The sequence below is a fragment of the Elgaria multicarinata genome, chromosome 8 (assembly GCF_023053635.1).
Source record: "Elgaria multicarinata webbii isolate HBS135686 ecotype San Diego chromosome 8, rElgMul1.1.pri, whole genome shotgun sequence".
Classification (NCBI taxonomy): domain Eukaryota; kingdom Metazoa; phylum Chordata; class Lepidosauria; order Squamata; family Anguidae; genus Elgaria; species Elgaria multicarinata.
The window spans coordinates 74,821,853-74,836,652 of NC_086178.1; the positions used below are offsets into that span (position 1 = coordinate 74,821,853).

The window sequence follows — 14,800 nt, forward strand, 5'->3', positions numbered from 1 at the left end:
TTCCACAGTCACAAGTCTGCCAAGTATAACATTATTAGGAGTAACTTTTATTTTGACAAATGTACAGGCAAAAAAGTTCTTCCTTGTCGAGAGGTCTGTTGTGAGCTTGGTTCCCTATTCCAGAGGTGAAGCAACACTAAACCAATTTATCAACCTTGACAGTACTCTAACTGTATTCAGGAGTTATCTGCCATGCAAAGCTCGGTGGGAATTGTACTCAACTGCCTTTCCTGTTGGAAACCAAGCAGTCAAGGAGAGTAGCTATAATCAGTTTGCATTTGCCTCTGGCTCATCTTCTGTTCCGTTTCCTTTTCGATTGCTACCTCATTAATAACAATTAGTTCGACAGCAGAGGGTCTGGTTTTCACAATTTACTGTTTACGACTTGATGTTAATCCAGTGCTGATTCATGGAAAAAAAGAAAACATATACCAGAGCAAGAGAGGGAGGGATGACAACCACAGGTCACAGCACTGCTGCATTCAGGGCAGAAGTTGCAACATACTTTGTAGATTTTGCCAATGTTAGAGGAAATTGTAGATAAGAAACCAAACTAGATTAGCTTGTGTTTAAATTGATTGCATTAAACATAACATCCACTACCAGCGATAAGTGAATAATGATAAATGGCTGACATCAATGTTTAAAACACACTGCCTGCATTCAGTCCCCTACTGAGCTTTCTCTCTCTCCACTCACTTGGTTACAGGGATGATGCCTGGCAGGAATTAAAAGAGTCTCAGGGAAATGCCAAGTCTACACAGCCTAGTGATGAATTTTGGTTAGCTCTTAAAATTATTTTAGGACTTAGTATTTAAAGTGTTATTTACAAAGCTCTCATACACTCCCTTTCTACTGATGTAGCAGATGAAGAACGAACACTGGATGATTCAGCAGAACTGATATGGCTGATACCTGGACACCAGTCCCAAGACCTTTTGCTGCCTGAGGTGAAATAGCAAATGAGGACTCCTTCCCAAGTCAAGGGCTGCTTCCAGATGGACAGCCGCTACCACTGCCACTCAAAGGCATTGTGAAGTTATGCCAACTTTCCATATCCTTAACGGATTTTATTGTGGTACAAAAAAAGATGGAAGATATAGTGGGAAAACACAGGAGGGTTACAAATGGAAGAGAACATCATCTCCCCCCCCCCCCCCGTGAAATTCCCTGATTGAGGCAGGGTGATTCCACACTAAAAGCTCCGTCTGGAAACACCCAAGCTGCATTTATTTTTAAATAAACACCCAAGGCTGACTAAGTCATTTTGGCACCTGAGACAGAAGCAAGTGCCTTTCTCTGGGAGTAAAAATGCAATATATTAACCAAAATATATTGCTTTTTCATGTCACCCCAAATTTTATTTTTATTTATTTTAAACATATCTTGGGTTCCTTTCAGGGCAGAAGCCCTCACAGGGTAACTTACAACAATAACATACACAAAAATAGTTAAAATATTAAAAGCAATAAAAACATAAACACAATAAAATAGCAGTGAAAAACAATAAAATCCAACAATAAGAGTCAGCAAGAACAACAATGGCACTAGCATCAACAACAGTACTCATATCTCGCCACAGATATTGCGAGAATGCCATGGTTGATATTTTACCATGGCATTCTCGCAATATCTGTGGCATTCTCACAATATCTGTGGTACTGTCATGATATCTTGGACATTGCCGTGATATTTGTGGATATTATCACAATATCTGTGGCATTCTCGCGATATGTGTGACACCATTGCAATGTCTGCATCATTGTCGCGATATTCTGCAGCATTCTCGCGATACCTGTGGCATTCTCACAATACTTGTGGCATTGTCACGATATCTGTGCCACTATCACGATATCTTGACATTGTCACGATATCTGTGGTTATTCTCACGATATCTGTGGCATTCTTGCAATACATGTGGCACCATTGCGATGTCTGAGACATTGTCGCGATATCTGTGGCATCGTCAAGATATCTGCAACATTCTCGCGATATCTGTGGCATTCTCACAGTATCTGTGGCATTGTCATGATATCTGTGATGCTGTCACAATATCTGAGACATTGCCACGATATCTGTGGATATTCTTGCAATATCTGTGGCATTCTCACGTCTGTAGCATTCTCACGATATCAACAGTTACCACCTGGATGGCAGTTTGAGCAAGCATCCTATGCATTTTTAGACAGAAAGAAGTACTACAAGTCCCAGCATCTCTCTGCCTGGCATTTTTTCTGTATAAACTTTCACAAGATTGCACCCTAATTTCATTTATATTATAGTTAAATTTGCACATATCTGCACATGTTATACAAATTGATATTCTCTTTTGTCTTCTTTTTGTTGTTGATGATGAGGCATAAGTGGCTACCATAGTTACAAACAAGAAAGCAACACAAATGGTATCAAATAGAGCAAATGTAGGCCTGATTCTCACCAAGGGCAAATGAAAAGGTAAACTTGGTTTCTAAGATGTACCACTTCACATTGCAGGTGGGGGGCTCACATGACTAAATGCTTCTCCATACCCGTTCTCTAATCCCTATGTATAGAATTCTAGCATGCCAAGGAAAAGGCTATGCTAGAAATCTTCTTTCAGGCATGTGGATTTCTTATATGTAAGGATGGTTTTATACGAAACATATATTCAATCATATGAACCCTAACCTGTGGCCTGAAGTATTACAGCCAAAAGAAAAATAAAGAAAAATAAAGGTTAACATCCGTAGCTGTTCATTGCAAGAACTAGGACTAAATCTGATCTTTTAAAAAATTGAACGTAAATAAAAATGGTTGTACTTTTATTTTTAATGGAAACTGCTGAGGAGACCTGGAAAACCTGGACGCTATAATAGCTGACATCAATGAATGTTAGACCTATGACCGTTTCCCTCCTCAAAACAATTAAAGGCATCTGTAATGGCTCTGAATTATTAATAAAGAATAGCAAATGAGCAATGACTGTCCCTTAGCTGCACAGAGTTGGTTTCAGGAATTTTAATGAAATGCTGACATAAGACTATCCTGTCATTTCATGGTTGTTTCTTACAAAATGAAAATGGGAAAGCAATGAACTAAATCATCATGCTATTTCTCATATTATTATTTTTTAAACTGGCTGCTCTGCTGGCAAAACAGCAAGTCTGTCACAAGCAATTTATTAATCAGTATTTCAACTATATTTTTAATTTTATTTATTTTTAAAGTATCTCTTCATGGAGTTCGAGTCAGATTGGGCGGGAGGCATAAATGCTTTAGAGTTTAATTAGGAAGTGTTTGCCTCTTCAAGATAATTTCATTTTCTTCCACTCATTAAATATATACATCCAGATGGTTCTGCTGATTCTGCAGATTAATAGCTATAAACAGCAGGTCTGAGCAATGTAAATAAAACCTGTTTGTAGAAACCTAAGAAAGAACAATTAATTTGGAGTTCACCAATTCTTGACCTGGCCTAGTTACTCTTGTGCCTACTGAAGGAAAAATTCACAATAATAAATCCTCTCAGTTTTAGCTCCCTTCCACCATGAGCTAGCATCTCTTTTACATGTAGGGCCAAACTAAATGTGGTCGGGCAGAGGTAAGCAAAGGTGGTGATGGTGGTGGTAGGGAAGTGTCTAATCTTTACACAAAAGTCATGTGGAGGAGGGGAGTGAAACCTTCCCCCTCCCCTCATTTATCTCACAGGCAGTGCTCCACCACTTTAAGCAATTTTCTCCCACCAGGCTGAGTTCAGATATTGGAGCTAGACTGGGAGGAAAACTGTTCAGAGTAGTAGAGTGCAGGGATGGGTGGCGGTAGGGGGCAAGTTATACTTTCTCCACAACATGCTCTTTTTTGTGTAATGAGTATATCCCTTCCCAACTGCCCTTGATTTCTGAATGAGATAGAAGTGTATACAGCTGCCATGTCATGTTTAATTACTTTAACACATAGCGCATCATCAGATGAACGTTTTATGGCATGCTCATTACTGGCCACTCAGTTTTTCGCAGGTCCTTTCGATGATGCCTCCTGCCTCCTGTGCATCTCCCGCTCCTTCTGGTCTTTTTTTCCACAACAAAAAAAGACCCAGTAAATCCAGTTTTTTTTTTATAAACAAAACTTGCCGCCATTTCCTGCTGCGTGCAGGAAAAGCAGCGTGATAAAAATGCCCACTGAATGGGCCCTGTGGTCGTTGCTGCTTCTTCTTTCTTCCCCATGCAAAAAAAGAGGAAGCTGCTCGTCCTTACTGGGGGACAGCAGCAGGAGGCCAAAGCAACGGTAAGGAAATGCCATTTTCCCTCCATCTGATCATCATAATCTAGCTCTGCTCTAATGTGCAAAGAAGTGTTTTTCAGGAGGTATCCTTTTGACACTGGAAGCTTGGAAACAGGGGGCTCCTACACTTGTAAGCAGCTATGGCACTGATGTAATTCTAGCCAAAATGCAAAACAGAATTAATAAATGAAAAACCTTTGCCAGGGGACTATGAAATCCCAAAAAGTACTTGTGACAAAGGGCCTGTTCAGGTTTTACCTCCCTGCAGGATGAATATGTGAATAAATCTCAGCTTCATCCACTTCCTCCCTCCTTCCAAAGAGAGGAATAGGGACAAAACCTGGAGATTATTTATGTAATGCTATGTACATGATGCTTTACAAAGATTTGTAAAACACAGGTCTCTCCCCTTCCTGCAGCCCCATGTGCCCCCCATCTCCTCTTGAAGTCTTTTTGCACAATGTTGGATTTAAGTCACAAATCATGACTTTATTGAATGGGAGGGGAAGGAAAAAAGGAAAAATAAAACAAGGGAAGCTACAATCTAACTTAGCAACTTACACATTACCTGAGTAGAGTCTTGGATTTCCAAGCATATGCAGAGTCCATTCCAGAGGGGATGGTTGGAAAGAGCATCTTGGCCTCTACATAGATGGTATTAAGAAGTCAAGGAGTGAGCAAACTTTCATTTTTAAGGGAATCCTAGTTCAGTAAAAGCCAACCCCATAGTGGAGACTGATTGTCCAATAGTGCAACATCCTACATTTAAAAAAAAATGTAAATAGCCTAGTGAGGAAATCAGAAAATTACTTAGTGGCTGGACCCATCTTCATAATGACCCTAAACTTTAATTATAAAACATCTAGCTGGTTCTAACTGGACAAATGGCTATGTGAAAGAACTTGGTTTTGGACGCATATTGGAGAACAAAAAGGGAGGAGTAGCCTATTCAGGCATCCCAGCATGGTGCCAGCTTGGTGACTCTCTAGGGGGCACTGTTAAGCTGTATCAGAAGTTTGTCCCACACTGAATTTCTACTGAAGATGGATTTAATGGAATTTGGAAAGACTCTTCAAAAGCTCACGTTAAGGATAATAACTGTGAGTGTTTGGTACTTGACAGACTATTTTAACAATATTCCCATTTTTAGTACAGGGCACATTCGCATGAGGGTATACGCATGTTGGAGCTGTGCAAAGAGGACCTTTGAAAACGTAGAGGCAGGAAGTAGACCAACAGGTGTAACTCAGATCACCCCCTGCCATACATTTATTTGACCCAAATTAATACCAGAACAGGGCAGGCATAAAACTGATAACATTTGAGAGTTGCTGCTAACCTATTACTGTAATCAAGCCACAGTATGCATTTTAAGGACCTTTTGCTTTCAAGTGGAGAGTTAAGCACTTGATGAAATCACCCTCACTAAAACCTTTGGGACTTAGTAGTCCTTGCTTTAGTCCTTTGGACAACTGCTGCTGTGAAGTTGCTTTTGCAAAATATGAAACCACCTGCTCTTAGAAGAATGCAGAACATGGAATAATGGGCTCAAGTTACAGGAAACCAGATTCTGGCTGAACATCAGGAAGAACTTCCTGACTGTTAGAGCAGTACGACAATGGAATCAGTTAACTAGGGAGATAGTGGGCTCTGCCACACTACAGGTATTCAAGATGCAGCTGAACAGCTATCTGCTTTAAGGTGGATTCCTGCACTGTGCAGGGGGTTGGACTCAATGGCCTTTTAGGCCCCTTCCAATTATACAATTCTATTATTCTATGAAGGTGAATCTGAGTAAGAGGAAAATACTGAATTCTAGATGAGATAATTCCAATACCTGGATAAAATATAGTTCCTGAGCAAATGAATATAATTGGCTTAAGTTAAGTAGTAAGTAATATCTAATAAGAAAGGAAGAAAAAAAGGGTAGAATGTCTTCACTTTGAAAAAGAATTTTATTCCAATAAATTGTATTCTAATTTCTTTAGGCATGTGCTACCACAACCTCAAAAATCACAGTGGGGTAGTATCCAAGGTTTTTGAGGCACTATGTATGTTTCTCCATATGATTTTTGTACCCAAGGGAAGATTAAGAGGGATCAAAGAGAGACAGGTTGATTATTCGCATGTGAATAATGTATGGCAGGGAGTGGTCAGAGTTATGTTTGTTGGTCTATTCCAGCCTCCACACTTTTAAATGTCCTCTTAGTACAGATCTAACATGTGAATACTAGGGACGTTGGAGAAATCCGTTTGGGGGAAGGAGTTCAATGAATTTTCCTAGGCTTGGTCCCCTAGACTTGGTTTTAGTTCCCACTGTGATGCCAAGTCAATCTGCAGTGGGTCAGGCCAATTTGTGGATTGTCTGGGAAATTTGCACATTTATTTATTTATTTATTACATTTATATCCTGCCTTTTTTCCTGCAAGGAACCCAAGGCAGTGTACATAATCCTCCTCCCCTCCATGTTATCTTCACAACAAAAACCATGTGAGGTAGGTTGGGCTGAGAGTCTGTGACTGGCCCAAAGTCACCCACTGGGTCTCCATGGCTGAGTGGGGACTAGAACCTGGATCTCCCAACTCCCAGTCCAACACCTTAGCCACTACACTACACATTTCAGGAAGGTTCTGCAATTTGCGCTAATTTACATCTGAATTCACACAAATTGCGGCCGAATTTGAGCAAATTATGGCTGAAGTTGCATAATTTGTGCAAATTCACTTGTAATTTGCACAAATTGCAGAACCTCCCCCCCCCCCACTGGCACAAAAAGTTCCCAGTGTTTGGGGAACAGCCCACAGTATCTTGCAGACGCAAAGTGGATCCTACATGCTGCAGAACAAAAATGAACCACATTTCCCAGTGACGGACATCCTTAGTGTATGCCCACATGCCCATCGGCTTCTGTATGCAGAATCTGAGAGTTTCCATTTTCCATAGTACCAGGTATGTATGGGAGAGTGTTATATATTTGGATGTACATATGTAGACTCTATGAAAATGAGACCTTTGAACATTTAGCGGGTGTAGGAGGAGTCAGTGGACATGATCTCAATCAGTCAACTCGATATGTTATTTTGTATGCAAATGCATGCTTGAACAAGGCTTATGTGTTTAAACCACTATAGTTCAATATCACACAAAACTTGTTTGATGCAGATTTATTTCTTATTTTCTCTTTTTCTCTCTCTGTGCGTGCGTGCGTATGTGTGTGTCTGTATTCAATAACTGGAGCAAAAAATTTGAGATAAAGGCAATTAATCATGCTCTACTGGGAGGCATATATATTCTCTCACAAGCCTGTAAACTAATTATCAGTGGTCAAAAGGTTACAGAAGGACCGGTTTCAAATCCATTATTAAAATAAAATGACACAAATGTCATGACCTTACCTCCAAGCCACAAATCATTTAACATAGAACTGAGCACACACAGCATACAGTGATGTGATCACCATCAGAGATGTTTGGCTATTAAAGCACCATTTCCCAGTACCTTGTATTAGCCTTTACACATGAAGGTATGGTTGAATGTGCATTGCTCCAAAGATCAAGGGGTAGTCAGAGGGCAAGTGGGAGCAAGACATATAACCCTGTCTTTTAACATCATGCAAACTTAAAGACTAAGAGGATTTTCAGACAGGTGGGGGGATCACATAGGGAAGAAAGCAGCAACCACATGGCCCATTCAGTTTAGTGGGACAGCACCCTTTAGTGGGCATTTTATAGTGCAACTTCATCTGCACATGGCAGGAAATAGCAACAAATATTGTTATAGTTTAGAAGAGCCAGATTTTCAGAGTCTTATGCAATGAAAAGAAACTGCAGAAGGAGCAAAAGGTGCAGGAGGATCACTGGGTCATCAAAATGACTGACGAACATCCATGACTGGCCAGTCACGAGCATGCTATAAAACACTAGTCTAAAGAAGCTCTCTGAATACAAGTCAGGTAGACCTGCTATTTCACAAAGTCATAAAAACAAATCAGAAGGGTTGCTTAGCAGTCTCGCTTTGCAAGCACTGCTGATTTCTCCTTTGCAGTCTAAAAATCAGGCTTGTAAATATTATTTGCAGCAAATAAGAATCGCCTCTAGGAAAGTTTTACAAAAGTGTTTCCCCCCCCCCCTTTTAGGCCACAAATAACTAGTAATGGTTTCTGCAGGCAGGTGGCTACTAAACAATGTTGGGGATAGTGACCTTTCTGGACTTATTTACAAGGCTTTTTAAAATGTTCTTTTATAAAAATTACCTAAGAAAGAAGTGTACTTGGTGAACAAGGTAAAAAAAGCCAATAACTCTCACTGGGGCTTTAGTATGGAAGTACAAGTGACTTGGCTTCTGATTCAGCATGAAGGATTTTTCAGCATCTTAAGGACAGCAATACATTTCTATAAGATAGAAGTGAAAAGAGCTTTCTTCACTGAAAACCAGGAGGACACTGGGACTCCAGTGAAGAAAGGATAGAAATTATATTGGACCTGTAAACCAGGCTATCATTAGCGGGGACTTGTGTTACTATTAACACTAGTGTGTGTGTGTTTTAATAGACAGTAAAGGAGGAAAAAAATCCATGAAGATTCAGAAAGAAAACTGCATTTCCTAGCAGCATCTTCAGTTCAGATAAAGGATAGTTGCAGATGATGATGATGATGATGATGATAATGATGATGATGATGATGATGATGATGATTCAGGGAAAGGAGTTTGAGAGCTGCTAACCTAAAACCCAGATAGAATTATCATGACTGAGACAAAGGGCATGGCTAGACGAGGGGGATGATCTCACAGTATGATGATCACAAGATACTCCCCCTCAATCTACACATGGCACGTGACGTCCCAGGAGGAAGAAGATGTCGCACCCACCATTTTGGATTTTTTAAAAAGGAAAATGAGTGCACGAGCGCTCAAACGAAATTGTAAGTTTTTTTAAAAAAAAAAACCTCGTGCTCCCCCCACCCCACCCCCAATGGGCACAGAGCTCCTGTGAGGAGCTGGGACAAAACTGCGATGGTGGGCCAGAAGTCCTGTGGTCTCGGGATCATCCCGAGACCACAGGAAAAATCAGAATTAAAGGTTAGGGTGATATCCCAGGGCAAGGAAGGGATCGTCCCTCCCTACTCCCGGGATGCTCTGCGCGTCATGTGAACACACAGGGACGATCCCCAGGATATCGCCCTGTGTAGACTTGCCCACATTGAGCTATTTAAGATTTGATTCTGAACATCCTACCAAACTTCAAGTCTCGGCCCTCCAACCAAGAAAAAAAAGAAGAAGAAGAAACACAGGTTGCAGATTCCATTAAGAAGCCAGCACAGTGTTAAGGGTGAGCAGAAAACAATTTGGGCTGGCAATATTTCTAATGAAAACAATACAGTACTTTTAAATCCATTGATGTTGACTCAAGAGTGATTTTTGTGTAGTTACTGGTATAATAGAACTGATTCATCCCTAGGAAAACTCCACTGGAAAAGAGAAGAGAGCTACAAAAAGGGCAGCACTTACATTTAGCAAATCTGAAGTTTCTCTATTCTATGCACTACACCTTTCAGGTACTTTAAAGGATCTGAACTTGAGAAATAGGGATATTATAAAAGTTCACAACTTTTAAAGTTAATTTCAGCCTTATTTGTGGCCATGCATTTTTATGTTATATTCACAAAATGCATCTTGAGGATACATAACTATGTTAATTTGTTATTAGAACCTTTGATTCTTCAAAACAGGTAAGTTTGTTATCAAGCTTTATATTAACTAGGACCAGCCAAACCTTTTTGGCTCTTTGGTTCCATTCTAGGCTTCAGTTCTACTGATGTCATTTATACCTTCTTACAATTCCTTTTTTACTACTTTTTTTTTTACTAGCACTCTGTTGTTCTAACATGTGCCTAGAGGAAAAGTATTCACTGTCATCCCCAGGGACCGCAGAACAAATACTACAGCTTCAGTCACCCTTTAGGTCACATGCCCGTCACTTTGGTTTTTCTATTGCCTGATCTATATTTCCCATTGTTGCTATTAAGTATTCTACTGCATTTTCTAGGATTTCAAATCTGGCTTCAATTTGCTTTTCCAGACTTTCTTCTTTGGCACTGAGAACAGCTTTCAGGTTTCTGGTAACCTCTTTAATGAATCTCTGGGCTACAGAGCAACTTCTACAGACTTCCCTCCAATGTTCTTTCTTTCTTTCTTTCTACTGGGGGAAGTCAGATCTTCACTATGAATTCTTCAAAGAGATCTAACTAAAACAAGGTATTTCAAACAGGCTATGATCAATTTTGTGTTTTTCCAAAAGGTCATTTTTTCAGCATTTTGGTAGCCCAGGGAAAAAAGGCTCTCTGGGTTTTCCTTGCCCTCTATACGCCCTTTTCCATTCCCTAGGATTAGTAGCCTACTTTCATACCATTCTCCTTGGGTCACAAGATGCTTTAAGATCCCACATACAGTACTGGGCCCTTTGCCACTGCCTCAAAGTTAACATTTTATTTTAAAGACAGACAACCCTATTACCGAAGTATCAGCTTACCAACATTAATTTCTCCTTCTTACGTATTTTCTGTTATTCCAATCCATTTCTTGAAAAAGTCCTTCTCTTGTATAGCAATATGTTTTGTCAGAATCTAAATGTCAAGAGCAGTAAGAGGATCATCCTATCTGCTTTCCTCCTTTAAGCCACAATGCTATATGAAATATCACATCAGTGTGTGCTTTGCCAAACATGCTCAAACATTTTGTGGTTGAAGTGTTACACGTCTTACGGGTTGCTTTTAAGATGTAAACCTACAGCAAGCTCATTAATAGACAGATCCAACTGAGTTTAATTCTGCACTGATCCCAAGATATTGCCTCTACCAAGTATTCATTTCTAATACAAGTTTTTAATGTTGAAATCTTCAAAGATTAAAAGAGGAAATCAAAAGGAAATGGCAATAATTAATGAAACAACATTTTAAGGAATAAAATCTCCCCTTGAACATTTCCCTTCATTAGACTGACTTCAAAGTTAAGGTGAATGGAGTAATTTTAATCCCTATCATCTTATTTCAAAAACAAATATCTATTGGACACAGAGTGACAAACATGTAAAATGTTCATATCCCTTCTTTAAACATGATATTAATAGTCAGTCCCACCCACAGAAGATCTATATTTTAAAAGATCTAGGAGGTGGATGGATAGGAATAGAAATGCAATGGAAAAGTGTAAAAACCAAGATAAACGCACATATGAATTAAGACTATTCTTAACATTTTACTGGAGTGGCCTATAACAAAATAAACACGTCCACAATGATAAGAGAAGCAAAATATGTCCTGGTATTGATCCAAGATAAACAGACATCTCATCTTGGATCCCAAAGAAGAGGGAACACTTCATATTATAGAATACTCCATCAACCCAAAGTAGCACACATGGGAATAAATAGTATTGAAACTATTTCATCTGATCAGGTTAAAAAGCAATCTGTGGCATATGATGGAGAAAAGTAATTAGAAAACCTATTAGAACAGGGTTGGGGTGTCAGCAGTATTTCCGGATCTAAGGAGTTTTGCATGTGCACTGTAGCTTTTTTGATCTGGAGAAACGGATACATTTCTGAGTCTCTCTCAACATACACAATCTCATAATGCCCAATGGTTATTTCTGAAGCTTCATTGTTTTGGATGATGTGTTTGAAATATACAATTATTAATTGGGGTGGGTGAACATGCCATCAATATACAACCCTTATATTTTATATAATATCCTATGAGGAAAACAAAGAGGAAAAGTATTCCCAGGAAAAGAAATACACAGTGAAAAGGGGGAAATGTATACATACAAATAAATTGAACCAGGGCAAGCAACAAAACATACTGTAAAAGTTAAATACGCAACCAACTACAAAACTCTTCCATGCAGAACAATAAAACTAAAAGATCCTATAATGACATCATTCCAACAATCATGAATCAAGTACTTTTTGACTCAATGTGCTTTATAGCAATAAATGAATTATGTGTAAAGTACATTCATTATCACCACACTGAAGAAAGTCCAAACTTATAGATATTTATATAGGCTCTGAGTTGCCAACATGTGAATGGTAGCTGGCAAGAAATACTCATTTACTTACACAGAAAGAACTTTCAAAACTCAAATATCTATTGTCTCCAAATCTAATAGCAGCTGTCGGCTCAGTGATAGCTAACAGTGAATATGTCAAGTGGTCCACAACAGGCTGGTTGAACTGTCCATTTCAAACAAACTCTAAATCATGAGCAAGCACAATGTTGTACTTAATGGAAAGTTAGTTTCTGAAGGTCTATGTTCTCCTAAACAATCATTTCCTTTTCATCACTATGTCAGGCAGAACATGATTTGGTTGTGTACCTGCTCTACTGCCCATTTTAATGTATTATTATCCCTCAAATCTGCACATGAAAAACCAAACTAGGAATAGCTGGGAGATAACCACATTTGAAAATACTGTGGGAATCCCACACTCAAATTCAGCAACATTGTGGTGTTATAGGATGTTGTATTATCAGGTCTTCTGTGACTTGTATGAGATACAGGCCATGTTTGAACATGAGGATATGTTTGGACATATCATGAATAATGCAAATATGGCTCATGCATAGTGAACTCCCCCCTCTGAAATTTGCATGTGGTATGCCCCCTCCCCCTCACACGTCCTGATTGGCCTCCTCCATCCCCTTGCCCCTCCTTACTGATGGTGACAGCCTAAGTGCGTTGTTGCACCCAGGGCATGCCTTTGTGCTACACTGATTAGTTCAGCAGGGCTATCCATCATCCCATTGATGGAGGGGCAGCCCTAACTGTTTGCCACAGAGGAAATTAATTGCTATTAAAGCTCAAGCTTTGAACATTTTCAAACTTTTAAAATTTTCTACATGTCTACATTTCTCAAGCTTCATTTAAAACAAAAATGAGGAAAATTGGTCTGGTAGATCTTGAGTAATAAGCCTTACACTGCACAATGAAAAAGCATGACGAAAGGCTTCCTCAATCTTTCATGCCTAACATGCCTAACAGCAGCTCTTCACAAAGTTTACTTCTGAGATAGGGTGCACCTCCACCCAGCAAATCACATCTTAAATTGATCTCACTTCTCATAACCCTAGCAACTGTGAAAGATAGCTGCGACTGAACCATGCACAGTGCAGCAATTGGGGTATTGGATTAAAGTAGTTGAGTATTGGGCTGAAATAAAAGAAAGCCAATCAGACATCTTGGAACGAAGAATGTCTCCTGGTTATATAGAAAGCCCTTACTATAAAACAGCCCTGGAACTGGAAACACAAAACCTCACCTTCTCCCCTACCTGCTGGGATTTCTTATGGTCTTATTTTTCTCTTTTCCACACTAGCAACATAAACAGACAACAATACAACTTAACAGCTCTGCACCTTTTCTTTTAGTAACGGGGAGGGGGGAGAGAATTACAACTACCCTAAAGCCGTTAAGATTCCCACCCACCCCAGCACCACTTTATATTTAGAGTGGTTGTATTGTTGCAGATTATGGAGGTGTTTTTTTTAATATAAAGTCTGATTGGCATAAGCAGGATGTAAAACTCTGCTTAAATACTTCCTGAAGTAAGAAAGGAAAAAGGAAAAAAAACCCTCCACTTCCAGCTGCGACAAAGGCAGGATCTACACCACTGTTTTAAAATGGTTTATAACTGTAGTGACAACTGTTGAGGTCCAGGACAGACTCTTTATACAGTTTTCAAAATGTTTTCAAAGTGTCATATCCTGCTTGGTGTAGATCTGGCCAAAATCTCTTTTTTCAAACAAAGAATGCTCTTACCCAGTTGAAGGATTCATGATGCAGCCTCCTTTGTCAGTAGATGCTTTGCAATTGCAACGCCTTTCCAGTGTATCATGGTTCATCCCAAAATTATGGCCCAGTTCATGAGCCAGAGTTACTGCTGCTCCCAAAGGGCTGTCTGAATGATCCTCAAAAGAAAACACACACAAACAGGTAGACACAGATGGATAGAGTAAATACCATTGTTAAGCATGACAAAAGATAGCATAGTGATACATGCCCAAACTCATTAGAGTTTCATTGTTATGGATCTGGCACATGGCAAGAGTAGTTAAATTGTTACCACTATATTAAAATAAATAAATTCAAAAGCTCTGCCTATTTGTCTGATACACACACACACACACACACACACACACACACACACACACAGCTACCTACCTTATTTAAGGCTTGATTCATACCTGTAAACAGCCTTGGGGTGCTGGCTGAAATCCAATTAGAGGCACAACCACAAGGAAAGCTGTTTATATGTAAGAGGTTCCCAATGTAGTTTCATAAATGTCAGGTATGTTAACACAAGCTATGAATAAAGAGGGGTTGCATTAGCACTGCTGAAAGTCACATGACTGAAACAGCTTGCCACATGGAGTTTTCTCCACACAGTTCAGCTTCAAGTGGTTCACCCATCCAGTTGCTAGTGGGTATGAACTGGGCCACAGAATCACAGGTCTGGAAAGTACCACATGGTGACTTGTCA

At 39.5% G+C, this 14,800-nt stretch overlaps 1 protein-coding gene across 1 annotated transcript in view; it reads right to left on the reverse strand.

Moving 5' to 3' along the window:
* Positions 1 to 14,800, reverse strand: part of ADAM12 (ADAM metallopeptidase domain 12) — a 257,743-nt gene that overhangs the window by 62,959 nt on the left and 179,984 nt on the right. Inside the window, exon 11 of the mRNA XM_063133269.1 lies at positions 14,080 to 14,228. Coding sequence (XP_062989339.1) covers positions 14,080 to 14,228 — 149 coding nt within the window. The remainder of the gene's footprint in view (positions 1 to 14,079; positions 14,229 to 14,800) is intronic.